This window comes from Rhinolophus ferrumequinum (assembly GCF_004115265.2).
Source record: "Rhinolophus ferrumequinum isolate MPI-CBG mRhiFer1 chromosome 15 unlocalized genomic scaffold, mRhiFer1_v1.p scaffold_54_arrow_ctg1_1, whole genome shotgun sequence".
NCBI classification, from domain to species: Eukaryota; Metazoa; Chordata; class Mammalia; order Chiroptera; family Rhinolophidae; genus Rhinolophus; species Rhinolophus ferrumequinum.
In genome coordinates, this window is record NW_022680357.1 from 18,264,728 (window position 1) to 18,290,750 (window position 26,023).

The 26,023-nt window shown below is 52.6% G+C and overlaps 1 protein-coding gene across 5 annotated transcripts in view; it reads left to right on the plus strand.

Annotated features, from left to right (window-relative positions):
- ARHGAP17 (Rho GTPase activating protein 17) overlaps window positions 1-26,023 on the plus strand; it is a 64,962-nt gene that overhangs the window by 29,894 nt on the left and 9,045 nt on the right. For 4 of the 5 annotated variants that reach the window (XR_004422500.1, XM_033101246.1, XM_033101248.1 and 1 more), the window contains exons 4-18: window positions 2,778-2,851; window positions 2,956-3,067; window positions 3,291-3,367; window positions 5,007-5,118; window positions 8,339-8,407; window positions 8,566-8,647; window positions 12,821-12,948; window positions 14,130-14,241; window positions 14,727-14,808; window positions 16,725-16,805; window positions 18,455-18,568; window positions 20,110-20,201; window positions 21,390-21,546; window positions 23,097-23,330; window positions 25,069-25,232. Coding sequence is in view for 4 of the 5 variants with exons in the window: in XM_033101246.1 (XP_032957137.1) it covers window positions 2,778-2,851; window positions 2,956-3,067; window positions 3,291-3,367; window positions 5,007-5,118; window positions 8,339-8,407; window positions 8,566-8,647; window positions 12,821-12,948; window positions 14,130-14,241; window positions 14,727-14,808; window positions 16,725-16,805; window positions 18,455-18,568; window positions 20,110-20,201; window positions 21,390-21,546; window positions 23,097-23,330; window positions 25,069-25,232 (1,690 nt within the window). In the remaining variant the exon portion in view is untranslated. The remainder of the gene's footprint in view (window positions 1-2,777; window positions 2,852-2,955; window positions 3,068-3,290; window positions 3,368-5,006; window positions 5,119-8,338; window positions 8,408-8,565; window positions 8,648-12,820; window positions 12,949-14,129; window positions 14,242-14,726; window positions 14,809-16,724; window positions 16,806-18,454; window positions 18,569-20,109; window positions 20,202-21,389; window positions 21,547-23,096; window positions 23,331-25,068; window positions 25,233-26,023) is intronic. The other variant, XM_033101249.1, reaches the window with a different exon arrangement.

Consider the following 26,023-nt stretch of genomic DNA (forward strand, 5'->3'; position numbering starts at 1 on the left):
AGCCGAACGCTGGTCTTACATTAACTTAGAAAGTAGACTATTCCTGCGTTTCCTGCCTCCCATTTCCCTGTTTTCCAGCCTGTCTTCATTCTGGTCACCAGAGCTGGTTTCCTGAAGTAACAATGGTTCTGTCGTCTTCCTGCCTGAAAGAGTCTTAGCTTATCCGTCTCAGCAGGGCCCCAGTCACGCTCCTGGGGATGTTGGGAAATGTGTGGAAACAGTTTTGGTTGCCATAGGGACGGGGACTCTACTGGCATTGGGAGGGCGGGGACCAGGATGCTGGTCACCTGCAGGGTCAGGAGGTGACTCAGTGCCAGCGGTGCCTGTGGGGACGTGCTGCCTCCTGCTGGCAGGGTTCAACCCAGTCTTAGGTTGACTTCGTTCTCTGATCTCATTATCCCGCTTCTGGCCGTTCAGGCCCACGTGCCGTCGCCCTTCACAGTTATGCCTTGTTCCTTTTGTGTCTGCTTTGAGACCTAGCCCAGCGGTCACATATGTCCATTAAAAACAAGCAGACAAATATTTATCAAACAGCTTCTGTGTACAAGGGCTGGAGATATGAGTAAGAGGTCACCTCCGCCTGGAGGGGGAGACACGCACAAATGGATAATTAGAAACAAAACACGCACAGGGCGTTATGGGAGGACCAAGAATGGCACCAGAGGAGGAGAAGGGTAGTCAGGTGAGGCTTCCTGGAGGAGGCGGTAGCCTCGCTGTGAAGGAGGGAAATGAGTGGCAGGCGATGAGCATATGGCCGGGGGCAGACACAAAAGCTGCCTGGCCCTCATTTCTGAAACCTAATGCCTTAGCCTTCCTTTTCCAACCTCAAACAGAAGTCCCGAGACAGGACTCGGAGGGCGTCTGCACTCTCCACTCCACAGGGAGTGCAGTCACCGTGGAAACGTCAGGAGCTAGGGGACCACAGGAGGTTGTAACGTGGAGAACATCACAGCGGCCCCAGCAGAAGGTCCCACACAAGCCGAAGAGGAGGAATGAGGAAAGGGACTGGCAGGTGGCCTTCGGCCAGCCAGTGACATGGCAGCGCTTACGGTGTGGGTCATAGTAGGTTTGGAAATACTTCTTTTTGTGCACTTGGCGTGCACTTAATAAATTACGACTTTAGAGCTTTTTCAGTGAGAAGAGGCTGGTCACGCCCGGGAGGCCGCCCACCCTCCATGGAAGAGTCTGGTGTTGGCAGACAGCGTCTTCACCAGTGAGCTCAGGGTTAAATAAGCAGAGTGCCCTCACTTGGGGACATCAGGAAACAGGGCTGCGTGGCCTGGGCTCGGGGCACGGGACCCACGGGCTGTTTGCAGCTGGGAGCTGGATGACCCTCTGTGGTTTTTCCCCATAGAGCTCCGGAGTTGCCCAAAGTGTATTTCTCCTGATTATTGCATTAAATCCCCTCGGAAGGCAGCAACACTGGGATGTAGGCACTGTCCTGTTGCGATCCAAGCACACTGCCCGTTTTCTCCTGCCTCCTAGTCCACAAGCGTGGACGCCTCAAGTGGGCCCCTTATGGGGCGGGTGAAACCTGCTCCTGCAGTGAAATAACTGGGGGGAGGAGAGGTGGATAGATACACTTGCTGTAATTTATTTGTAAGTGTCAATTGCTGTTTGAATGGCTGTCTGTCTATGCGGTCAAAATCCAGGATGTACAAAAGAACGTATCGGGGGTTGTCCCCAGCCCTGCTCCCCTCGCCAGGGCACCAGTGTCAGCAGTCCTTGGGGAACCTTCCGGAGATGGTCTGTACAGATAGGGGTGTGTGTCGCATGGAGCCGTCGAAAGCGGGAAGGATGGGGGTGTGCCCGAGGTCGCAGCACAACAGAGCCGTGACTGGAGGAGGGTCCTTGTCTGACAGCAGGGCCCTTTCCAGTGGGAAGGCAGTCGCGTGGGGCCCTGCGGCCCTGCCAGCAGTGTTTGTTAGGCTGTGGGTGCCAGCCAACCCACCCGTGACTTCCCGCACCTCTTCTACACATAGTCTGAGATAAGCCATCAGCCAGGGTGAAAAGACCCTGACGTGGGCTCGGGCCACCGGCCCTGAGGTCCCAGCTCTGTGGCCCTCGCTGGGGTATGCAGCCAGGCCACCTGGCGTCCGGCGGCCCTCACTGGGGTACCTGGCCAGGCCACCTAATGTCCAGCTTGCAGGCTCCTTGACTGTCCAGTGAGACAGTGGCCCGATGACCCTTATGGCCACTTCCAGCTGAAAACAAATCTCTGAGAGGAAAATGAGTAGCTTTGTGCTCAAAAACACCCTTTTGGATATTTAGCTAGATATTTTTAGGTGCGTAAGTAAGCTAAATTTTTATGATTACAGCCAAATTAAGAGCCAGTGTAAAGAGTATTCCAGTAAGAGTTTTGAAATTGAGCTCTTGTTGCATTTATTAGTATTTGCTGTGACAGTCGGCAAGGTGTCTGTCTTACGTCCCCAGTCCTGGCCGTAGTGTACCCTTGATTAATTGATAGCAATAGTAACGGCAACAGCGGCATAAAGCAGGTATCGTTCACTGAGCACTTAGGTGCTAGTACTTGGTGCTGAGTACCTCCGAGGTCAGCACACGGCCCTGGCACCCTCACACTGTGAGCGTCCCTGCATTTCAGGCACGAGGACACTGGCACAGGGATTAAGTCACACAGGTCCCTTGAGACCGGAGCCTGAATCCACACACGCTGTGTCGTACCTGAGCAGTGGCCTGGCGGAGCAGGCAGTGGTGTCTGCAGAGGTAACAGAGGGAAGGCAATGACGACGGCACAACACCCTGTCTCTCCTTCCAGAAAAAAGCTCCCGCTGACAGCTCTCGCTCAGAACGTGCAGGAGGCGGCTTCCCAGCTCGACGACTCTCTCCTGGGGTAAGAGGGCCAGGCGCCCTGCGGGTCCGTGGGAGTGGGCCGGGTGTCCCCCTCAGGAGAGCAGAAGTGAGCACAGCCTGCTGTCGGGTGTTTTGTTCCTAAAGGAAGATGCTGGAGACGTGTGGCGATGCCGAGAGCCAGCTGGCTGTGGAGCTGTCCCAGCACGAGGTCTTCGTGGAGCGGGAGATCGTGGAACCCCTGTGCACCATAGCGGAGGTGCGTGCTTCCGGGGCGTGGGGCGGCGCGTGGCTCGCGGGGTCCCAAGCTTTCACAGGAATCGGTGCCTTTGGTACATACTTCTTTTTGGAAATGAGGGCAGTGATTGGAGGGCATGTGGTCCTTCACGTAAGAGAAAAACCGTTTGTACATGAATGCTGCGCTTCTGGAGGTGGAGCCTGGGCTGGAGTGCATCCATCCTGTGTGTGCTGTTTTCTTCCAGGTGGAGATTCCCAACATCCAGAAACAGAGGAAGCAGCTCGCCAAGTTGGTGTTAGATTGGGACTCCGTCAGGGCCAGGTGAGGCCAGTAGGTCACAGTGACCGGCTTCTGTCCCCTCCCCAGCCACCAGCCACGTCCCCAACACGGGTGAGAGAAAGACCACTCCATGGACAAATGGCAGTCTCACAGCGACCCGATGGTGTGAAGAGACAGGAAAGGGAAAAAGAAGCCTCCATGTCCAGGGGCAGGAGGCCCTGTTCTCGGCAAAGCCGGGGGAACCGGCAGGTCTGTGTGGCCCCGCGCGTCCTGTGCCCCCACGCAATGGTTCCCAAGTCATGCCGCTGCACTCCCCCAGGGTGCCGCTCACGTCACACCACGCTGGCCCAGGGGTTGCTGGCTGTGTGCTGACTCGGCCGGCGCTGTCCTGGCGGGCCTTGTGGTCTCTCCTCGGCGTGGGGGTCGGCAGCGGGGAGGCCGCCCCACCATCGGTCCTTCCCTCCTGCTTTCTCACGAGGGTTGCCAGTTTTCTGTGAGGGGCCAGGCAGTCAGTGTCTTCAGCTTCACAGCACAGCGGGTCGCTGTCGCCGCTGCTCAGCTGTGCTGGGGTTGCATAAAGGCGGCCCTGGACCGCGGAGTGAATGAGTGTGGCCGTGTCCCAGTAAAACTTTCTCCACACACACACTCCTTCGGTCCTCACTGCTATCCTGTGAGGGTGCAGGGCTGTTTCTGCTGGGCGGGTATATGGAGACCTGGCTGTCGTGTACTGAGTGTCTACGTGTCAGGTGCTTTCGTCGCAGGTTTAGGAAATCTGTAACACTGCTGCCTACCTCGCTCCTAAGATGCCATCAGTATCAGATTGCACCACTAAGTTATTCTCTCTCGTGGGGACACCACTCCACGAAATGCACGAATCAGTTATTCCCCCCATGCGCCCTCCTCAACCATTGCTGTCGTATAATCTCTTTCTTTCTTCTCTCTTCGGTATTGCCTTTCTTTCTTCTTTCTTTCTTCTTTCTTTCTTTTTTCTTTCTTTCTCTTTCTTTCTTTCTTTCTTCTTTCTTTCTTCCTTCCTTCCTTCCTTCCTTCCTTCCTTCCTTCCTTCCTTCCTTCCTTCCTTCCTCCTTTTGGCTTACTATAAAGGGAACATAAATATTTCATATGAGGTTTGAGATTTGCTGTATCGTCTTTAGAATATTAATTTTTGTAAGTGTTTTTCGTTCTTAAAGTGCCTCCGTACCTGTTGCTTTCTAGCTGCGTGACTGAATGAAGTTCTGGCTTTTACTGCTTCAAAGTAGTCCACAGGTCAGGGGGGGGTAGTAAGAAGAGTTCTGGGGAGCCAGAAACTGACTCCCAGTGCACAGGGGCCTCCCAGATGGGAGCAGGGAGAGCGAGGGTGTTGACTGGCAAGGATTCCGTGAGCGGAGGGGAGCAGTTTCATGGGCTTGTGTCCAGCAGGGGGCTTCCGTGAGAAAAGATGGGTCAGTTCTGCTCCAGGCAGACAGCTCCTCCAAGGCCGACACGAGTCCTGGCTGGGGGAGGCCAGTGGCTCTTTAGCTTGCTCCCATTCTCAGAGGAGAAACTCCAGAGAAGCTGGCATCCTGGGTACGGTACCTGTCCCGGAAGAATCGGTTTGGGAAATGAGTTTGTCTCCGTTAGGTCCCCAAGGTTGAGTTTGTACAGCTAGTTCTCACATCCTGGCTACCTGTGTGTTTTGCAGGTGGAACCAGGCTCACAAATCTTCAGGAAACCAACTTTCAGGGCTCCCATCAAAAATAGACACCCTCAAGGAAGAGATGGATGAAGCTGCAAATAAAGTAGAACAGTGCAAGGTACGGTAACAGGCACTTTCGTCAATCTTTTGGTTTTTGCCAATAGTGGCTAAAGGGTCAAATATTGTAAGTTATTTAATGTTTTACATGAGTTCTTGTCAGAATACTGTGAATGATATTAAGGTGGTTTTTTTATTTCTTCCTTTTTTTTTTATTTTCCAATACTCAAACATTACTTTATAATCAGAATAAAGCATTGTTTAAAAAAATCCAAATAGGATAGTTTTTTTAAAACTTGACAAAAATGTCTAAACTTATTAAAATAAAGAATAGGTTAAAAAAGGAGATAAAGTTATAGCAAATATGTCATAAAATTACAGCAATGAATACAATGCACAACAGTCACAAAATAGCTCAGGTTTCGTAGAACAAATGCTGTTATATTTAAAGATTGAATATATAGTAAAGGGGTTCATCATATATCCATAGGGAGGGGAAGGATTATTTTTTAAATGTTGCTGGGACAATTGTTTTGAAATTTGAGATAAATATAATTTTTTATCTCATAAATTCTGGATTAGACAGTTAAGTGTTCACATTTTCTGTACATATATCTATGAAAATGTTTATTCCAAATATTTTTGAGGTGGTAAAAGACATAGGTCTTTGATGACTTTTAGGATAATCGACTTAGAGTTTTCCTCCTCTTATTATTCATCATTTTCCAAAAATGATCTTCTTATTCTACTAGATAGCTTTAGGTCTGTTATATTTTCATTTATTCAAGTCATGCTATAATTCACTTTTCAAGATAGCGAACTTCAATCTGTTAACTGCAGTAAAATGATTTCTTTAATATAATGTAGTTGCTTAAAATTAACACTGGGTGCCGGCCTGGTGGCTCAGGCGGTTAGAGCTCCGTGCTCCTAACTCCGAAGGCTGCCGGTTCGATTCCCACATGGGCCAGTGGGCTCTCAACCACAAGGTTGCTGGTTCAATTCCTCAAGTCCCGCAAGGGATGGTGGGCAGCGCCCCCTGCAACTAAGATTAAACATGGCACCTTGAGCTGAGCTGCCTCCCGGATGGCTCAGTTGGTTGGAGCGTGTCCTCTCAACCACAAGGTTGCCAGTTCAACTCTCGCAAGGGATGGTGGGCTGGGCCCCCTGCAACTAGAAAACGGCAACTGGACCTGGAGCTGAGCTGCACCCTCCACAACTAAGACTGAAAGGATAACAACTTGACTTGGAAAAAAGTCCTGGAAGTACACACTGTTCCCCAATAAAGTCCTGTTCTCCTTTCCCCAATTAAAAAAAAAAAAAAATCTTAAAAAAAAAAAAAATTAACACTGAACTCCCGAAGTCATGCATAGCCTTTGCATTTAAAAAGATGACATTCAGATAAAAGCTTCTGATACAATAGCCTCACACTAGCTTGTTCCTGTTTAGAAGACTTTCAGCTTTGTCAGTGTCATTCACCCAGTAGGCTTATTCATGTCTGGTCTCACCTAGGTCTTGGCTGTTGGCTACTTATGAGACATAAATTTGGCCAGAAAGTTGGAAATCTGAGTTGGTATATTATGGGCTGAGGTCTCTTGTCTAAAACTCCACACATGGCTTGTCACTTCAAATGGTGAAAACTTAGGAAAATAGTTTCTTTTTCTCTCCTTATGCTAACTTCTGGTTGATTTCTTGAGATCTAAGTTCTGTTTCACTGATTCTCTCTCGCGCTGTGTCTGATTTGCTGTTTAAGTAGTTAACATGGAGTTTTGAATTTTATTGACTATGTTTTTCATTTCTAAAGTCCTGATTCTTTGCCTTTCTTGATAGTACTTTCTCCTATTTTAGTACTTAATTTTCAGTATCTTTAATCATTTTACATATACTCATTTAGCAATCTTCTGGTAATTCTATTTTCTAAAATTCTGTGTGGGAGTTATAGGAGTTTGCTTTATGGTGGACTGTTTCCTCGTGTGTTTTACAATTTTGTATTGTGAGCTCATTTTAGGAGGGACTTTGTCTGTGGGGGGTTCTGGGGATTCAGGCGTGAGCCTCCCCAAAGAGTATCACCAGTATGGGCCATTTTTAATTCAACTTTCTTAGTTTGTAGATCCCTGGGCCACACATCTAGTTAAACTTCAAACCCTCGTGAAAGCAGGTCTGTGTTTATGAAATTTCAGGGAAACGTTTTACTTTCCCAGACCCGGAGCCCAATCCAAAAAGATAATACATCCTGTTTTTTCCATGTGCTGCTTAGTGATTTGTTTCTAATTCACCCTTTATTGAGGGTATAGTTTCTCAGGAGTTTCATCTTGTGACATGTCTGCACCTGTGTCGGTTACGGCTCCTCAGCTCACCAGACCCAAGGCGTCATCTTCTGTCTCCTGATCCCACGTGACTTCTAGACTCAATAATTCGGCCACCAAGCCTAGCAAAGACTCACAGCAGCTCAACCCAGCTTCTGTCCGTGGCAGACTCTCCTCCCCGCTCCCCTCCCGTCCCTGCTCCTACCTTACTCTTCTTCTCTTTCTCTTTTTATTTATTTTGTTTGGGGAGGTGGGGACCCATGAATTTACTTTGTTGCTTTCCTAGTTATTCTAAAAGAATGTTAGTTACTGCTCCTAACTAGATTTTCAGACTTTTTATAAATGAGGGGCCTTCATGTTCATTTGTGCACCTTGATGCTGAAAAATAGAAGCTGGTCCATTAAAGATATGTATACATATATATATATGAAATTCAAATGTGTATGTGTTTATATATGAACAATGGAAATGTTATGTATATCCAATTGGCTAATCTATCACTTTTTAAAAAGTTATTTAATTTTTATGTAATTCGTTTACATTAGTTAAAAAATATTGAAATATAAAATAAGATACAGTAACATTTCTTCCACCCTTGGCCTATTTCTACTGCCCTCAACAGGTAACCACTGTTACTGATTTTCTGTTTTTCTTCTAGAGATATTTTTATACAAATACGGCAATAAAAATAGAATACTTTCCTCCTCCTTTTTTTACCCAAATAGTGACATACCATAAGCAGGGCACATATGTGGCTTCTTCACATGGTGTGTTAACAGTGTACTTCGGAGACCTTCCTGTGCGAGTCTGTCACAAGCTTCCTCATTGCTTCTGCTGTCCCCCCACTGGTTGCCCCAGTCTGCAGGTGGACCATTCCTCTGGCGCCGTCTGCATCTCATTTTGCTCCAGGAGCGTAGAGGGTAGTTGTCACTGAGATGCCGTTTCCCTCAGTGACGTGCCTTCTCTTCACTCACCCAGGATCAGCTCGCAGCAGACATGTACAACTTCATGGCCAAAGAAGGGGAGTACGGCAAGTTCTTTGTCACGGTAAGCACTGGCCCAGACATGATGTCAAAGCGTTGTACGAATTCAGCCATGTCAGCTTGTTTTGCAAACGATGTCATTTTCAGTTTTGCTCAGCCATTGTGTGTGTGTCCATCCGATGCTAACGTTACTTTTGTTTTTGAATGTGGGTCTGTTCTCAGTTATTAGAAGCCCAAGCAGATTACCATAGAAAAGCATTAGCAGTCTTAGAAAAGGCCCTGCCCGAAATGCAAGCCCATCAAGGTAACGTAACCTGCGTGCTGGCTGCCACCCCGCACTGCTACCTGTGCCTCTGTCCTTTGTCCCCGAGCCCTCTGCATGCACTGCCTTTGGGAGCAGCCTCTCTGCCTGGGAGGGTCCCGTTTCCCAGCATAACTTCATCTTTCTGGCTGCATTCTCTAATTTCTTCCAAATCCAATTAACACACTAACGGCACATTTCAAGTTCTTCTGAAATCTTCAGCTAAAGCGAAAGCTGGATCCTTTGGGGGAACACCTGTGTGTTTGTTTTCTAAGTGGGCTGGAAAACTTCTAGCCCCTCGTGGTCTTTTCCCAGGGCAGTCTCTATTCCCGGGGCCTTGATTCTGGCCCATGCCTGCACGAGCTACGTGCTGGGACAGCTTTGGACGTTACGGAGGAATGTTAGAAGCCAGTCAGTCCTGATGCGCCATCATGAGACTCTTAATGGGGGTGGTAGGATCGTAGGACCGTGGCCACTTCTCTCAGACCTCCTGCTCGTCTGGGCACGAGGCCCTTGTCCTTGCCACACAGACCAGCACATGGCAGATCTTACCCACAGCTCTGAGTGTGCTCGGCTCTGCCCCGCCCTTTACCTCTGTTTGAATGTTACAGCTTTCTGTTCTGATTTTCTCTGATCTGCCATCAGGGCACTTAGTGGCACAGACCAGGAAGCGTTGCTGCGGCAGAAACTGCTCTGTCGTCTGTGGACCTGTGGTGCTGTTCAGCCTGTGGTGTAGACCTGGCCTGTGGTGTAGACCCGGCCTGTGGTGCGTAGGTTTCCCCGGAAGAACGCTGGTCTTGAGCTGGAGGATGTTGGAGGATGGTGGAGCCAGGGGCTGAGTGTGGTGACAGAGAGGGGGAGCCCCTGTGTATGTTGTGGGGGTGCACACACACTGGCACCCTCAAGAATGCCACTTGTCTCCCAAGTTTTAGGAGGTCCCAATAGGTTTTGCTTTGTGCCTGAAAGGTTTTGGATTACGGAATTGGAAGGTTCTGTCCCCTGACTCGCTGCAGTCTGCAGGGTGGTGTGGCAGTGTCTGGTGTGCTCGGCCATTCTCCGCAGGACGAGTTGTCCTTCGTCCTTAGCTGGTGACTGATGAGCTTGAGTCACATCGTCTCTAGTTGGTGACTGATGAGCTTGAGTGACAGTGCAGAGGAACAAAACTGCTGGCGCATGGCAGCCCGGCTCGGTGGACTTGCCGGACAGGCTCAGAGCACCGAGAGCATGTGGGGTACCTGCTGCGTGCAGGGGACAGCGGGTACACATCGCCACCTTCACCTCTGCGGGCTCCAGCTTGGGTCCACAAGAGTTGACTAAGAAGCACAAAGGGAGAAGATGTCTTTAGCATTCTTTTTTTATCTCCGTTCTATTTCTCTCCCAAGGCCATTTTCCCTAGAGAAGTATGTCAGAAAGGCAGGGGGACAGGAGGGGACAGCAAGAGGGGAGCTGGCATGTGGGCAGCATCTGTGGAGGGAGCAGGATGCCCTTTTCTTTTTCTCTGAGGTTGCGGCCTTCCCCGAAGCCTTGGCGCTCAGCCCCTCCACCTCTGTCTGTCTTCGGACCTACCTCTCCTCTCAGTCCTGTCTTCCTGTCCTTTTTTCTTCTTCTCTGTTTTCAGAAAGACCCCAAGTGTCCTATGACAGAAAACAAACTTGACTCCATTGCCCCGGGCCCCTGCGCAGCTGCGGTCACGTTCACGGTCGGCGGGCCTTTGCACAGGGTCCCGTCTAACCTCTCTCCCCGCCATCCTTCTGGGGGCTCCTTGAATGGCTCATGCCCACTGCCCCCTGCACCTTCCCACCTCGTCTCCGGGCACTTTGCAGCCTGCTTTCTCCTCCCAGTCACTCTGCTCTTGAAAAAAAGTAAAGGGCATTGTCGCTTGAGTGCAAAGGTCCAGGGGCTCAGTCGTCAGCCCTGGCGCTGGACGCCGCCCGGCCTTCTCCTGGCAGAGGTAGTTTCCCTCACGTCTCCTGATAGTTGTCTCACTGTCAGGGCCGTTCTCTCTGTGCTGCTGCCCCCCCAAGACAGCAGCCTTCCGGGGGTCCCGTCCTTGCCCCATGTTCTCCTCTCCCTCTGCCCCCTCCGTCCGCCCTGTGCCCTTGGAAACCCCTCGTTCTGACACCTGGGCTCCCACCTGCCTCTCAGTCCTCGCAGCCCCTTGGTGACTGGCTGTCACCTTAGTGACTGTCCCTCACCCCAGCTGGCTTGTTCTCCACACGCTCCCGGCGTGACGTCCGGAGCATCTGCCCGTTGCCTGCTCACGCCCGTGCGGGCTCTGCCCGCTCCCACCGCCCCTCTCGGCTCCGGGTCCGTGTCCTCGTCACCTTGTGCTGGGCCCTGGGCCGAAGCGTCCGTTCCCAGACTCCGGGTATTTCTTCGGTCTGTTTGATTCTTGTCCGTTTTCCAAGGACCCGCCACGCTCCCCTCCTGAGGGCGCTCTCTGACAGCCAAAGCGACAGTGACCCCTCTGTCTCCTGCACTGCTCCAGCGTGTGTGGTCGGCACCAGGAGTCGCAAACTGCCACATCGCATTTAAAACCATTTTTGTGCCGTCATTTAAAAACCAGACCTTTTCCCATCACAACCCGAATTTCTGGCTGTCCTTGAAAGTTCAGAAGTCTGGTGATTCCGGGTGTGCTGTCCCGCGTGGCAGCACTAGCTTTCGGGGGACCCGTGGGCAGGCCCCCTGGTCCTGTAGGCTCTGTCTGAGACCCTGTCTACACCATCTTTCTGCTATGACTCTGCAAACGCGTCTTGTCTCAGTCATTGCTGGTGCGTGTTTACGTGTGTGTCCTGTGTCTTGTTCAGTCAGACCGCTCTGACACCGAGGGTGGGGGTCCCTGTGAGCCCTGGTGCCTGGCACATAGTAGGTCTGTTGTTCGGGAGGCCCCTACCTGCGCCCGAGTTTGCCCCAGGACTTGTCTCCAGGTCAGCGGTTCTCACACCCACCCTCTGCCAACATTTACCAAGTGTGGGGGCTACACACTCCCCAGGGGTCGCCAGAAAGTTCCAGCAGGGGTTGGAGCGTGCGACTTCTCAGCATCACGGCCCCCGGGCGACTTCTCTGTTAGGGGGTCCGGGCTGGAGCCGAGGGCACTGCTGGCTCTTCTGATTCTTTCCACTGCCCCTCCCTCAGCCCTTGCCTCAGCCTCTGCCCACTTGCTCTTCTGTGGAATTTTAACTCTTCACAAGCACTTGGGTCCGTGGATTGGTCGGGTGTCCCTTCTCTCCCTTCTCTGTGTGTCGCTCCCCTGCTGGGAGAGCGTAAGGGAACAGGGAATGCGCCCACTTTGGATCCAGGGTTCGAACAGCAAAGGGGCAGGAGGATCCATGCCCATTACTGCTGTGAGGAGGGTGGGAGCCCTCCCTGTCGCTGGACACTTGTCACCAGCCGGTACCCTCGGTGCTTCTCGTGCCTCCCAGGTGGTGCTGGAGCCCTGCGGCCCCCGGAGCGGCCCAAACATGGCCTGTTCTGGCTCAGTGCAGCCCTTCCCAGGTCCTGCTTCTGCCCTCCCACCTCACTGTATGTGCTTCTGCTGAGCTGCTTCCAGTCTTTCCTGGAACGAAGCAGAGGATGTGACCTGAAAATGGCAGAAAGCCTCCAGCCCGGGCCGCTTTGGGGCTGCAGACACCACCTCCCCTCCTCCTGGGGACTTGGGGACGTGTTGGGGTACAGCGTGCAGCTGTGGCACCCAGCACGCGTTCACACTAGCATCTCCCGTTTCCTATGGACACGTTTGCTTGTGCTTGAAGTCTGAAGAAGTTCTTCCTTTTTCACGCTGGAGGAGTCTGTTTCTTGTCTTCCTCTCATGGCTAGACTAAATTTCTTCTCGGGGAAAACTGTGTTATGAGAATCCTGGTGTTTGTGCCAGGTGCCGACCTGTCGCGCACTGTGTGGACATGAGGCCGGCACAAGGGGCAGCGCCCCTCCTCCCTGCAGCTGCCACTGGTGCCCGGCAGTGCTGTCAGGCCTTCTGACCCACAGGTCAGCTCTCCTGGCAACTATTTGTGCTCTAGCAGAAGGCAGACAACAAAAAGCGGGTAGAACAGACGTTTCACTCTCCCAAAGCCTCAGCACCAGTCTGCTAAAAGAAGTCCCCTTTGGTAGCTGGAGGCCGCCAGTGCCTCGGTGACACCGCGAGGTTGTCGGGTCTTACTGCCTGGTTTGCTGCTCTAGATAAGTGGGCGGAAAAGCCGGCCTTCGGGACCCCGTTGGAGGAGCACCTGAAGCGGAGCGGGCGTGAGATCGCGCTGCCCATCGAAGCCTGCGTGATGCTGCTTCTGGAGACGGGCATGAAGGAGGAGGTGAGGGCGCCGGGGCCCCGACGTGCAGGCGGCACACCCGGCCTCGCTCTCCGGGGCCCCTAGAAAGGACGTCATGGCTTCCCGCTCCCCCCAGAGTTTGACACCCCCCGCCCCGCACACCACTGACTTGATTGGTCCTAGTTGGTTGTTTCATAATCACTGGTTGTGATTATGAGAGTGAATTTCGGACACACCAAGGGACCGCAGCTTCCATGAGCTCCAGTTTCTGTAGCAAGCGCCCTAGTGTGCAGCGCTGTGCCACTGGGGGTGAGGGGTCTTTCCGCTCTGTTTTGTGAACTCCTTGACCCCAGAAGAGCCCATGAACCAGGTGGGCCGGGCTCCCTGTGCCCCCAGTGTAGATGGGAGTTCAGCGTGCAGGCTCATGCTGGGGCAGAGCCACGATCAAAAGGTCCTCGTTTTCTTTGTAAAAACTTTGTATTGAAGTGTAATGCACATGCAGAGACATGTGTAATGAAGGAACAGCTCGATAAGTTTTCACAAACCGAGCCACCACGTAATCAGCACCCAGGAGCCCCCCTGGTATTTGCTTCTAGTCACTACCCCGCCCTCAGTGACCTGACCCCAACTTTCAGTAGCCTAAACCAGTGCTTCTCGTCTAGGGGGGCCCTCTGTGTCCCCCTGGGGCCATTTGGCAAGGTCTGGCCCTGTCATCCAGAGGGTAGAGGCCAGGACGCTGCCAACACCCTACAGCGCACAGGGTGGCCCCCACCGTAGAGGATGACGTGGCCCACAGGTCAGCTCTGAGGCTGAGGAGCCCCGCCTGGGTCAGCCTCGCCGAAAACCCACGCCTTACAATCTGGCTCAGAGTCTTCAGAGCCACCTCACCTGGTCGGCCCCTCCCGTGTTTCCCTCTCTAGGTACCACTTAGGGCGGCGAAAGTGACTACCACTCTAGCCTGGCAGTTTGTCTTGCGATGTCCATTGTTTAGAAGTTGTCCTACATTTAGAAAAATCTATAGCGCTCACCCATTGCTTTTAAGTAGATTTCTAACAGGTACCAGGGCTCAGTGGCCCACTGCCTGCCCTCTGCCCGGGCATGCTGGGTCCTGGTCATCGCTCCTGCAGCCTGTGAGGCAGCCAGGGTGACCGCGCCAGGGGTGGGGGTAGCTGGAGTCAGGCTCACACTTGAACTTGATGCTAGTGGCTTTTCATTTTCTCTAGGGCCTTTTCCGAATTGGGGCTGGGGCCTCGAAATTAAAGAAACTGAAAGCTGCTTTAGACTGCTCCACTTCTCACCTGGATGAGTTCTATTCCGACCCTCACGCCGTAGCAGGTGAGCCCATGGGGTGGCCCTCCAGGTGGTGGGTGAATCCTGTCTCTCACCGATGGCCAGTGCTAAGTCCAGCGTTGATTTTAGGTTTAAGTGAAACGGTCTCCTTAGATGCGTAGGTGACAGAATGGGAAAGGGGTGTGTGTGTGTGTGTCTATGCCTGTTGTTTGGTTTTCTGATTACCTGGTTAAAGGTGAAGGTAGCTGATCATATGAGTATTTGGAGACTTCTTGTATTTGCTTCCCTCCTCTCACCTCCAGCCCCACACCTGCCTGTGGAAGCAGATTTCATTTTCCACCATCTCTCGGTACATTTTGCCAGGGATAGAATTGTTTTAGGAGCAGTTTCTTCTCTAAGTGCTGCCAACAAGTCATGATTTGTTCTGTATTTGGAAGGTTGTCATTGCGATCATTTCAGTTTGCACAAGACTATATCCTGACATTCGCAGCCTCCCCCATTCATACTCAACGGAAGTGTTAATGTTTCAGGTGCTTTAAAGTCTTACTTACGGGAACTGCCTGAACCGCTGATGACTTTCAGTCTGTATGAGGAGTGGACCCAAGTTGCAAGGTGAGTTTAAAGAACCCCGAGTTTAAAACTTAAAAGAAGTGATGTAATGCTGTGTCCCATTTGTAAACCGTCTTACTCTTGGGGATCATAAAGTAACATATTTGTGAACTAACCTGTGCCTCTGTTCTTAAGTGTGGGGTGAACTACTGAGTGTTGTGGTCATTAGGGTGGGCAAGGAATTGGCCGAACTGTGTGTGATGTGTGGGAATGAAGACCTAGCGGCCCCCCCATGAATGGTGTGGCTGGTCAAATCCCCTTTTGTACTGAAGAAAGCCCTGTCATGGGGGACGTGGTCCCGCTGGCCGCTGGTCAGGTGCCTGCTGAGCTGCATGGAAACTCAGCCGTGTGGTTATGTGACACTGGCCTGAGGAGTGATAACAGTGACACTTCCCGCGTGTTTCCTCTGTGCTGGGGCCGTCCCGGCCTCTATGCCCATCACCTCCTGGGAGCCACAGGGTTAAGTGACCTGAACGGCACATGTTGCTCGGTTGACAGACAGGGAAACTGAGGCTTGGGAAGGAACCGGGCCAAGATCGAAGCACTAATCGGCAGAGCTGGAGTTCAGACCCGGACCCGCGTGGCCCAAATGCTGCTGCTGTCCTTCACCCCGTCCGTCCGTCCCCAGCTCCCATCTGTCGAGGGGCCGTTGGCTTTAAGCAGGGCAGCCCCGAGGCTCCCGTCCTGTCACAGCTGCGACTCCTCCCCCCGAGGGAAGGGGAGCACGGCTCCCTGTCCCCTCCCCCGTGTCACGCACTGTCCAATCCCTGAGATTGGACAGTGCCAATCCCAGAGCCATTTGCTCTGGTCAGTCATAGCACAGGGGTGTCAGTGCACCCCCATCACTCTAACCAGGCGTCTGCCTGTGAGCTTTTCTCTGTCACTGGAATGAGACTCTGTTCCTGAAGACGGCGCGATGTAAAGTCAGAGCAAGTTGTTGGTGGGGTGGGTCCTGGGAGCCCAGCAGGGGCCCAGTCGTGACCATCGGCATCTGCGGGCCGGTAGACCTGACAGTGAGTGTCAGGTGGGGAGGTGTTTCTCAGCGGGCACCCTCCCCCCTCCTCAGACAGACTCTTCTGTCTGGTCTCAGACTCCAAACTGGCCTCTGCGAGGAAATCATCTCGTAAAGAAGGCGTCTGTCTTTGATATGTTGAGTCTATGCTTGAGCGTGATCAACATGGGCCACTGTGTCCCCCAGTGACAGCGACTGGCCGGGGGGGGGGTGTAATCACGTGTAACCCCCACCCATGACTGCCCAGGTTGGTGCAGTGTCGGGATGTTTTATGTCCAAGGGTGTGTTGGTTGGGCAGTTTCTCGCTCTCTTCCCGCCGATGGGCAGAGTGGACTCTGCTCTCAGGCTGTGGTCTGGCCCTTTTCGTGTCATTGAAACTGGCAAAAGGGCTCCTGTAACTGCGTCACAGCAGAAGTGTGTCTCTCGGCCTGGACCTTTGAGCAGCGCTGAGACGTGGCAGGCGGGCCTCTGGGCAGCTGGAGGCCGGCCCGCTCACCTGCAGCGGGGCAGCCGCAGGACAGGACGAGAGGCCCGGGCTCCACAGAGCCGTATGTGAAGACACATGTTTTCTGGACAGAATGTGCGGTGGCACTTGGTCTCCTCCGAGCCAGCCGTTGGTCTAGGTGGCTGCATGCCGTTCTGCCTCTGAAACCTCAGAGGCATGGATCAACCTTCTTGCCCCCATTTTCACATCAGGAGACGGAGTCTTGCTGATTAGTTAGCTGACTAATGGCTCAGAGTGAAGTAGTGCTGGTATTTGACTCCAAATCAGTTCATTTCCAAAGTCGGGGATCTTTTCTGACTGCTTTCTCTGTCCCTGGAGGCTTCACTGTCAATGTCGCATGTGAACACAAGTATTATGGGTGTGTTTCCGTAAAGGTTTATGGACAAAATTGTTTTTTCTCAGTGTGCAGGATCAAGATAAGAAACTTCAGGATTTATGGAGAATCTGTCAGAAGTTGCCACCACAAAATTTTGTCAACTTTAGGTACGTACGATCAGCACTCTGCCAGTTAAGCCACCACATGGCAGTGACTGGAGAGTGAACGTAGGTTCAACCCCAGCAGAGGGGCCCTGCTTGGCACATTCAGAGTGCTGTGGGCTCACCTAGGGTCACTGAGGCACCTGTCGCGCCACAGGTGAGCCGCTGTCCTTCTACCACGGCGGCAGCTGGTGGGGAAAAATTGTGAAAAGTTCGGTTGGCCGTATGTGGGACCTAGTCCAAACTGGTATGTAAAAGGCAAAAATTAATCATTGTACTTTCTGTAATGTCTTCATATATGCTGCAGAATGTATTTTAAAGAGCACAAATCATCCTATTATAAAATTTGAAGAAAAGGAGATGATGGATTACTTTATGGGATAACTATGTTGCTAAGAAAATTTACCACAGAATAAATTTTGGTAATTGAACCTCTGTTTTCCCTTTGACTTAAAATGTAATTTTGAAGAAGCACAGAGAGAAGGGAAATGGTCGCCAGCCCTTGGTGATAAAGTCGTCTAAAATCAAAGAAACTTTTGTAAGAGGACTTGGTCCAGAATGGCAGATGCTTTCCTGCTGAAAGGCCAGTTATGTCACGTGACATTTAAATCCAGCCTTGGGCTCTGTCACGAAGCTAGGTACACTGTCCCTCTTCACACCAGAAGTGTCAGCCTGGCCTTTGGAGGGGGCTAATACGTGTAAGACCCCTCGCTGACCATGTCACACCCCCAGTTTGAATCTGCGGATAGTCTGCATCTAGTCGGTGTCCAGTGGTGGGAACTGAATTCCAGTTCTCAGTACTTTGAGATTTGGCCTTTTATTTTATTTTACTCTTATAATTTTCACTAATTGTTTTTTGAATAAGGAGTACATTTCCATGGTTCAAAATTCAGGAAGTGTACAGGGCGTGTCCCCTGCTACCCAGTTCCCCTCCTGAGACACAGACACTGGCTGTGTAGCTGCTTGGTGGGCGTTGGTGCGTGTGTGAGCAGACACGCGTGCAAATGGACGTACATTCTCTCCTCGCTCAGCCCCTGCTTCCCCAAACCAAACGGCAGTGTCTTCTGTGTACGTGCTTCTCCTCCGTGGCTTTTTGGCTTAACATCATCCATGTTGGGGATTTTTCTACATCGGTGCCTAATTATTTTTTATGGCTGCGTAGTACTCTACTGTCCGGATATATTGCGATTTGTTTAATTGGCCCCCTATTGATGGATAGTTGGGTTGTTCTCAGTTGTTTAATTTTTATAGTGGAAGAGAGTCCATTTCTGTCGTAAACTGGATATTTTTACGATTACAACATAAAGCATTTTCAAATGCAGTTTCCTTTAAGCAATATCCCTACACGTCTGTCTTTCACTCTGCTTGTGTAAATTCTTCTCTTTCTTTCACTGTGTCTGTATGTATTGAACCCACTGTTACTCACACTGTAATTTATTTAGGGGTAGAGCCGGTAGGGCCCAAAGGAGAAATGGATTAGAAACATACAGCGACTCGAGGGTGAAGCCCTCAAGTCCATTCTCTGAAACAGAGAGCACAGCGTGTTTGTAAACGGTGTGACTGAGCCGCAGTCTGCAGTTGGCACCGAGTGATCTGGGCAGGAAGACGGCATCTCGGCAGGTGTCTCAGCAGACGCCCCCTTTTCTGTCCCCCAGGTATTTAATCAAGTTCTTGGCAAAGCTCGCTCAGACCAGTGACATCAACAAGATGACTCCCAGTAACATTGCCATTGTGCTGGGGCCCAACTTGCTGTGGGCCAGGAACGAAGGGTGAGTGGCCTCGCCCCACACCGTGGAGTTTTACTCCTGCTTTCCACCGGGGGGGTAGAAATACAACACAGACACCCCAGCTCAGATGCATGTGGTGTGTTCTGCAGTTGGGCTTTCCATTTCGCTGATGTTCTCGGAGCCCTCTGTGAGCTGGGGCTTGTCCCAGGTGCTGATGTGCAGGACGTAGAGACGTCGTCCCAGCCGTCACCGGCCGGCTCACGGTGCAGTGGTGTGTGCAGACACCACAGACCTTACGAAGCGTGATGCAGAAAGGAGAAGGTTATTTACAAATATTTAATATCATAAAGTGAAATGGGAGAGAAGTTGACACACAAAGTGAACTACGTACTTCATGTCTTAGAGCAAATAAATCCCAGGTGGCCCAAAAGTGATGCCCTGAACATGGCAGGTAGACCTTTGTTAGCCTTCGGGACAGAGAAAGATTTTCTAAACATAAAAGCAGAGCAAGAAACAAATTTAAAACGTGACAGATTTGGCAGGAGGGCAGCGAGGAACTTCTGTATGTCAGAAAGCTCCTTAAATAAACAGCAATTCACGACCTGGGAAGGAGTTCCTCCGGAAGTACTCTGAATGTATGAAAGGTCTTGGGTAGACAAACAGTCCGTCCTCAGAGAATGTGAGTGGATGGCTCCTCTTGGACTGGACCCGGGGAGGGGAACCGACAGGTGCATCTTATCTGTTGAGCTGGAATTTGAAAGGAGCTAGAACTTTCTGCAGGGCTGGAAAGTGGGGCGAGAATGTTCTTACTGACGGGCCTAGAGGTCAGAGCGATAACAGGAGAGAGGACAGAGGTTTGGGGTGGTTGCCCTGGGACCCAGCTTCCTGGGGCTCCAGTGTCGTCACTTACAAAATGAGACGACGTGACGTGACGTTACAGTCCCCGTGTTGGAGAGATGGAGTTCAACTATGGAAGAACCGGAGGCAGTGGCATGTGGTGGGCGCGGGGTACAGGTGGGGGCTGTGCACCCGGTTGTCCTCGTCGCGTTCCGACCCAGAACCAGTGCCAGGAGCATGACGGCCAGGATGGTGGCGCTTTCTCTGCTTCTGAGCCCTGGCGTTCACACTTCCAACTTCTGGACATGCATACGGGAACCAGCCTTAAAAATATGAGCAGCCGTGGGGGCTCAGGTCTTTGGAGAAAATCAGGGGGACACAAACAATCCACACTCTCGTTACGTTTTAGGCACAGTCGGTTCGTGGTCACGTGGGGTCTTAGAGTAACTGAATGTGGGTCGTGTGCTCCAGCGGGAAATGCAGCCTCATCCCAGACCTGTAGACCCAGCATGTGACGTGCGGGCTTCCCGCACCCTGTCGTGTGACCACCGTGTGGCTGAGGAGTGGTAGCCAGCCAGCCGAGTCACGTTTCTTCCTGGGCGATCCCCACACCCCTAGGCCAGGGCCTCGTGGCTTTAAGTTTTGCGTTTGTACTTCCACGGTGCGTCCTTTAGAAAGAATTGCCCTGACACAGCCTGCGGGAATTCGAGGCTGCGGGGCCATGTGGATTCTGTGCTTCCTTGCAGGACGCTGGCTGAGATGGCAGCCGCCACCTCCGTGCACGTGGTTGCGGTCATCGAGCCCATCATCCAGCATGCCGACTGGTTCTTCCCCGAAGGTGAGTGGCTTTGCGGCTGCGCTGACAGCCAAAGCAGCTGGGAAGGCACAGCACAAGGCGCTCAGTCCCCCTCCGCGGTGTGGAACTGGTGTCACGTTTCTGTGCATTTGTGTTTTGACATCATGGCAGCCGCACGATTGCATATTTCACCTGGTTCACTGAACACCAGGGTCCTTCACTCTCAGCGTGCTCTGAATACCTGCTAGGCCCCATGTGTTTGTGGGTGAGACACGCTGCCTTTCCTGGAGGTGCTCGGGCCACTGCAGAAGCGGCCACACGGGCAGAGAAATTGTGACCCATGTGCATCCATTGTGTGGTGGATGGACAAGGGTCCGGCAGACTGGACGTGCCCTGAGAACAGGTGGCACTGGACAAGCAGCAGCGCTGCCCTGGGAAGAAGGCATCTGCTCCTCTGGGCAGCTTGTGGGTCTGAGGCGGGAGGCAAAGCAGGAAAGAGCGGCTGGTCTGTGAGGGTCTCAGTCAGAGAATTAGGGCTTCACCCTATGGCGGTGGATTTTCAAACTATGTTCGTGGCAGTCCTGGGGTCCTCAGAGGTCCAGTGGCCCCCGTTGGGGGTTCTGCTTGGGCACGTGTTGAAAGTCCGGACCTCCTAGCCTGCTGTCCCTCCCGGGGGTGTCAGCCCCAGGACGCGGGGCCGCGCTCGTCTTTCCTTCACCAGTCATCCCGCCATCAGGAACCACTCCCCACTCCTGCGGGCGGCTCACTAAACGTGTGATGGGTGAATGGGTGCTGGCGCTCTGCCCAAGATTTTCTTTGACAAAAAGAGTCTTGGAAAAAACCCAAAACCCTGCTCTAGGCTGTATGGAGGTGATGCAGGCTTGTATTTCTGTTTTATGTCAGAGTAAATACATCTCACTTTATGATTCAAGTAAGTAATCCATGCTCCTTGTCCTTTTTCATATTCCATGTTTTCTTTTCTTTTTTTTTTTTTTTTTAACACAAAGGACACCAGAGGATTTGTGTGACTTACATTCTGAATCGTACCCACCCCACCTCTAGTCCTTCTGTCTTTCTGCCCCCTGCTTACATCAACCGTGCTTAAGCAGGTGGACGTGTCTGGGGCTTTGGCTTCTGGAAACAGCCACAGCTCCTGTCCCAGTGGCTGTTTTCCAGCTCTCGACCTCTGGTCTCTGTCTCGTAGTCACACGTCTCTTTCTCTTCTTGCAGAGGTAGAATTTAATGTATCAGAAGCGTTCGTACCTCTCACCACCCCAAACTCCAACCACTCGTCCCACACTGGAAATGAGTCTGACTCGGGGACTCTGGAGAGGAAGCGCCCGGCCAGCATGGCGGTGATGGAGGGAGACCTGGTGAAGAAGGAGAGGTACGATTACACTGAACTCCCAGCAGGCCCTCGGGTCTGGTCTGCTCGGGGGGCTCGGCGTGCGAGTGGCCCTCTGTGGGCCGCGACGATGAGGCTCCAGACGGTTCAGTATTGGGCTGTAGGATTGGGCATTGCAAGTGTCGCTCACCCTTGTGCCATCGGCACTCAGGCTGTACTTGGTGCTCTGCCACATGCCCGCAGGGGATGGCATCGCACGCACGTTACACATTCCCCAAATGCACTTGACTGGAGAGAAAAGAAAAAACGTTCACTACTGGGGACACGTGGCAAACTGCCCACCTCGCGGCGGCTGTGGGGTTAGGTCTGCAAGGAGGCACATTTGGGGAGCGGGCCGGGCCCTCTGTGGGAGCCAGCCACTGGAGCTGGCGGGCAGCGGGGGGCCTCGGTGCTGCCCCTTCAGAAGGGGAGGAATGGCCTGGCGGACTGGTGGGGGCAGCTGCTGTCCACCCGAGGCTCCGTGCGACTCTCAAAGGTTGTTCAGGCTACTGGTGACTCTTGCCTTCAGGTGCCAGCCTGTCCAATGTGTGGGACGAAATGCCACTGTGTCCACTGGCAGCGCTAGGAGTCAGACGCCTGCTCAGCGATGTGCTTTCTTGTCCATGTGCGCTAGTTTTACTGGGAGTACTTCTGCGTTAAAACTAAACAAGCTCTCATTTTAGTCGCGCAGTCTCAGAGTGGGGTTTGTTTTTTATTTTGCTTTTTTTTTGAAAAAAAAACCCACTGCAAAGGAAAAAGCTCGGTTCCCTGTGCTGCCCTCTGCACGTGACCTGGTCTGTCCTGTGCAGCCGTTATCCACTCACACATCCGCCGGGCCCCCTCAAGTCCCCACTGTAGTCAGCCTCCACTGTGAGTTACAACACGCACTGCTCACGGTCCCTTAGCAACGATAAATGATCCTCAGGTGTCTGCCTGGTGGGTTCTCCCCACCAGCAACCCGGAAACACGCTCAGGGCGCCATGGATCTTTTCCTTTTCTGAACTGAAAAGAGAGTTTTAAAGTCCACGGCCCACTGGGCTCACATGCGCAGTAAGCCTTCCTTCCTCCGTGTCTCCCCGCCGTCCCGCTCCGAGCAGCGGTTTCCAGCCCTGTCGTTCTGACAGTCTTTGCGTCCAGTGTGTGGACGTCTGAGCTGAGAGGCAGCGTGGCCTGACCCCTCCCCCGCCTCCAGTGCGACTTCCTCACCCAGCTCTCACCTTGTGGCCCAAACACGCAGATCTGACAAACTCGGGGGCCTGTAGCGGTAACGTGCCACCGTGACGTCACTCACGACGCGGCCCGTGTGCTGGCACTGCTCACATCCCACTGAGAAGGGCGCTGCTCAGAGCAGGCCCGCTGGCGCGCTCAGCGTGAAGCCAGGTTACTTGCTGCCTTGGGACGAGGGATGCCCACTCCTCTGGGCATTGCCGCTTCACTGCACGCGGGCAACCGGGGTGGCTGTCTGCATATGTGGGTTTTAACACGCGTGGCCGACGGGCTTCTGTGTCAGTAGTCGGCTCGCATGGTGTGTTGACTGTTTCTTCTCTCTGTAGCTTTGCTGTGAAGCTTATGGACTTCCAGGCCTACCGGCGGGGTGGCACTCTAACTAGAAAGCACGTGTCCCCCGCTTTCCAGCCGCCACTCCCGCCCCCAGATGGCAGCACCTTGGCTCCAGCGGGCCCAGACACCCCCGCCCAGAGCTCTAGGGCCGAGAGCGGCACAGGGGGTGGGACTGTCCCCTCCTCTGCGGGCATTCTGGAGCCGGGGCCCAGCCCAGGCGACAGCAGGTAAGGAGGCCGGCTTCTGCTGGCGGGGTGCCGGGCGCCCCTCCTCCCTGCAGGTGCTGGCCTGTGGGCACGGCGTGCACACCCGAGTGCCACCCGTGTGCAGTGAGCCCTGCTGCCTTCACTCCCTGGTGGGCAAAGGAAATGACTGCAAGTCGCTTGCTTCCTACCCTGTTTTCCAAAGAAAGCGCTTCTGTTTGCGTTCTTTACTTCCTGCTTTGGTGCCGAGAGCTGGGAGCCAGCCGGTGTCTGGCAGTGTGACCTCTTGTACCTGTGATGTGCACTCGTGTTCATGTGCCATTCGCTGCTGTTGTCTAGTATGCAAGCGAGCAGACGTTTGAAGGTAGCACGCTAGTTAGGTTAGAGTATTCCTGGCATTCATTCATCCATCCATTCACCCATCCGTCCATTCACCCATCCGTCTGTCCGTCCATCCACCCACCCACCACCCACCCACCCACCCACCCACCCGTCCAGCCATCCAGTCAGATTTACTGAATAACAGTGCTGAGTAATATGTGCCAGGTGCTGCACTAGGCTCGCCAGGTGACTAAGGTCTCCCACCCCCTGGCTTTCAGTCTTGGAGGGTAGTTGACCCGTGAGTACCAGGTACAGAATACGGTAGATTTTCTTTAAGAGCTCTTTTGTTGCTTAACCTTTGGATTAGCCACCTGGAGTGGGCTACGAATATACAGCAACTTCAAGAAAAAGCCCCTTTGAACTTGAGAGTTTGATTTAATTGGCGTGAGTTCAGTCCCCCACCTGAGCCCGGCAGGTGAGCACCAAGCCCACTGGGTGGCCTCTCAGGGTGCAGATGGGCAGCTGTGGGGCGGTGTGCCTGGAGGCTGTGTGCCCGCACTGTGTGCCCGGACTTTGGCTGCCTGTAAAGCCCCAATGATCAAATACGGAGTCAAGTAAATGCATAAAACAAGGACGACCTGTTTATCTATAGTCGGAAATGAATTTGCCTTGGGGACCTGTCACCTTATCTTCTCTTGTGCAAGGGAGTGCCTCGAGCTGTGGCACAGCTTCCGAGATAAGAATCTGGTTAAGTCCTCTGAGCTGAACTCTGAAAGCTTTGTGCATTCCTGAGTTCCTTTCGCTACGTAATTTGGGGAAGTTCACTTTTAGGTTAAAAATAACTCAGGCTTCAAACTTCCAGGGCTTCTTTTTTCTTTTTCAGTCCATAAAGATTTCTGTGTATGTAACGAGGTCTGAGGCAGGACCTGGAAGCCTGAGCTCTGGACTCCCTGCCCCTCAGCAGCTCTGGGCTTTGATGAGCCATTAAGCTTCTCGGGGTTCCCTCTCCCCACACCCACATTGTAGATAACACCAAGCTCTTTATCATTTAGAGCATTAGCTTAGTTTTGTTTAATGTATATGTCAAAATCACATTATTTTGAAGTCCAAAAGCCCCTTCACAGTTTTTAATATTGCCCAATGTAAGCTCAAGCAAACTAGAGCTTGAAATTTCCTGTTGGCTGCTGTGAAAATGTCTCTGTTGTGGAATTTGAGTGGCCCGATAGTGGGGAGACAGTCTGATGCCGTGATTCTCATAAAATCCATGAACCTGTGTGGCACGAAATCAGTGTTAGTGTCACAGGCCCAGTGGGAGCTCCGTAAAATTTCAGATCACTCCTTGCTGTTGAGGCGAAAACTCTGGTTGGAATCGTCTGTGTTAGAGCGTGCGTAACGCTCAGGCTGGGCCGCCTGCATCTAACCTGACTTCTTCTCCCCGTAGTCCTCCCAAACCCAAGGACTCTGCAGCTGCGCCCGCGCCTGGGAGGGCCAGCAGTCAGGTGGCCGGTGGCCCAACCCAGGCGCAGACGGCAGCCGGCTCCCATCAGCTCTCTGTCGGCCCAGCGCACGGTTCCACCGGCTCCAGCCCTCACACTTTGCGCAGAGGTGAGTGACTACCTGTCCCCTGTGCCCTTGGGGTGGGACATGCAGGCCACTATGGGAGAATGCAGGGAGGGTTGGCAGGCTTCCGACTGTCGCTCCCCTGTCCGTTATAAAGTGGCAAGCAGAAAAATCAGTCATTAACGAGAAACATCCTTAAAGGGAAATGAAAAACCAGGCAGCAGAAAAGCATTCGTTTAAGAATACATGTGAGGTACAAAGCTGAACGAACGGTCGTTTCTCCAGAAGCGCTCCCAGGAGCTTCCAGGCAAAGCCCGCCTCATACCTCGCCGAGGCGATTCATTCTGAGGCCGTCTTCCAGATCGATTTGTACTTTCATCCAGAATGTATCTTGTAGCTCAAATGATTCTGGAATTGGTAGCATTTCTATCTAAAAAAAAAAAAAATCAAGCTCTCTAGGAGAAGAGGCTTAGGCAAGGGGGCTCCGTGCTTCCAGGCAGACCACTCATGCCCGGGGGTCGCCCCGTAGCTCTTCCTGCTTCTCTCTGTCTCTTCCCTCACTTCCCTCGCACCCCTGTCATTCGAGAAGGGCGCTGACAGCAGGGTTGCTGGGCGGCTTGGAGCTGTGACTCTTGTTAGCGGAATGTTCTTGTTGGATGTTAAAAAGGCAGGTCTTTGGAGGCCTATGTGTGTGGGATGGACTTTTTCAAAGGGCACTTTGTATTTTGGAATGATCTGAGATTTACAGAAAAGTTGCAGAGGTAGCGCTGAGTTCCCTCCCCGCACGCCCTTCCTCCACCCCCCTGCCCTCATCTTACGTCACCATTCATCACGGC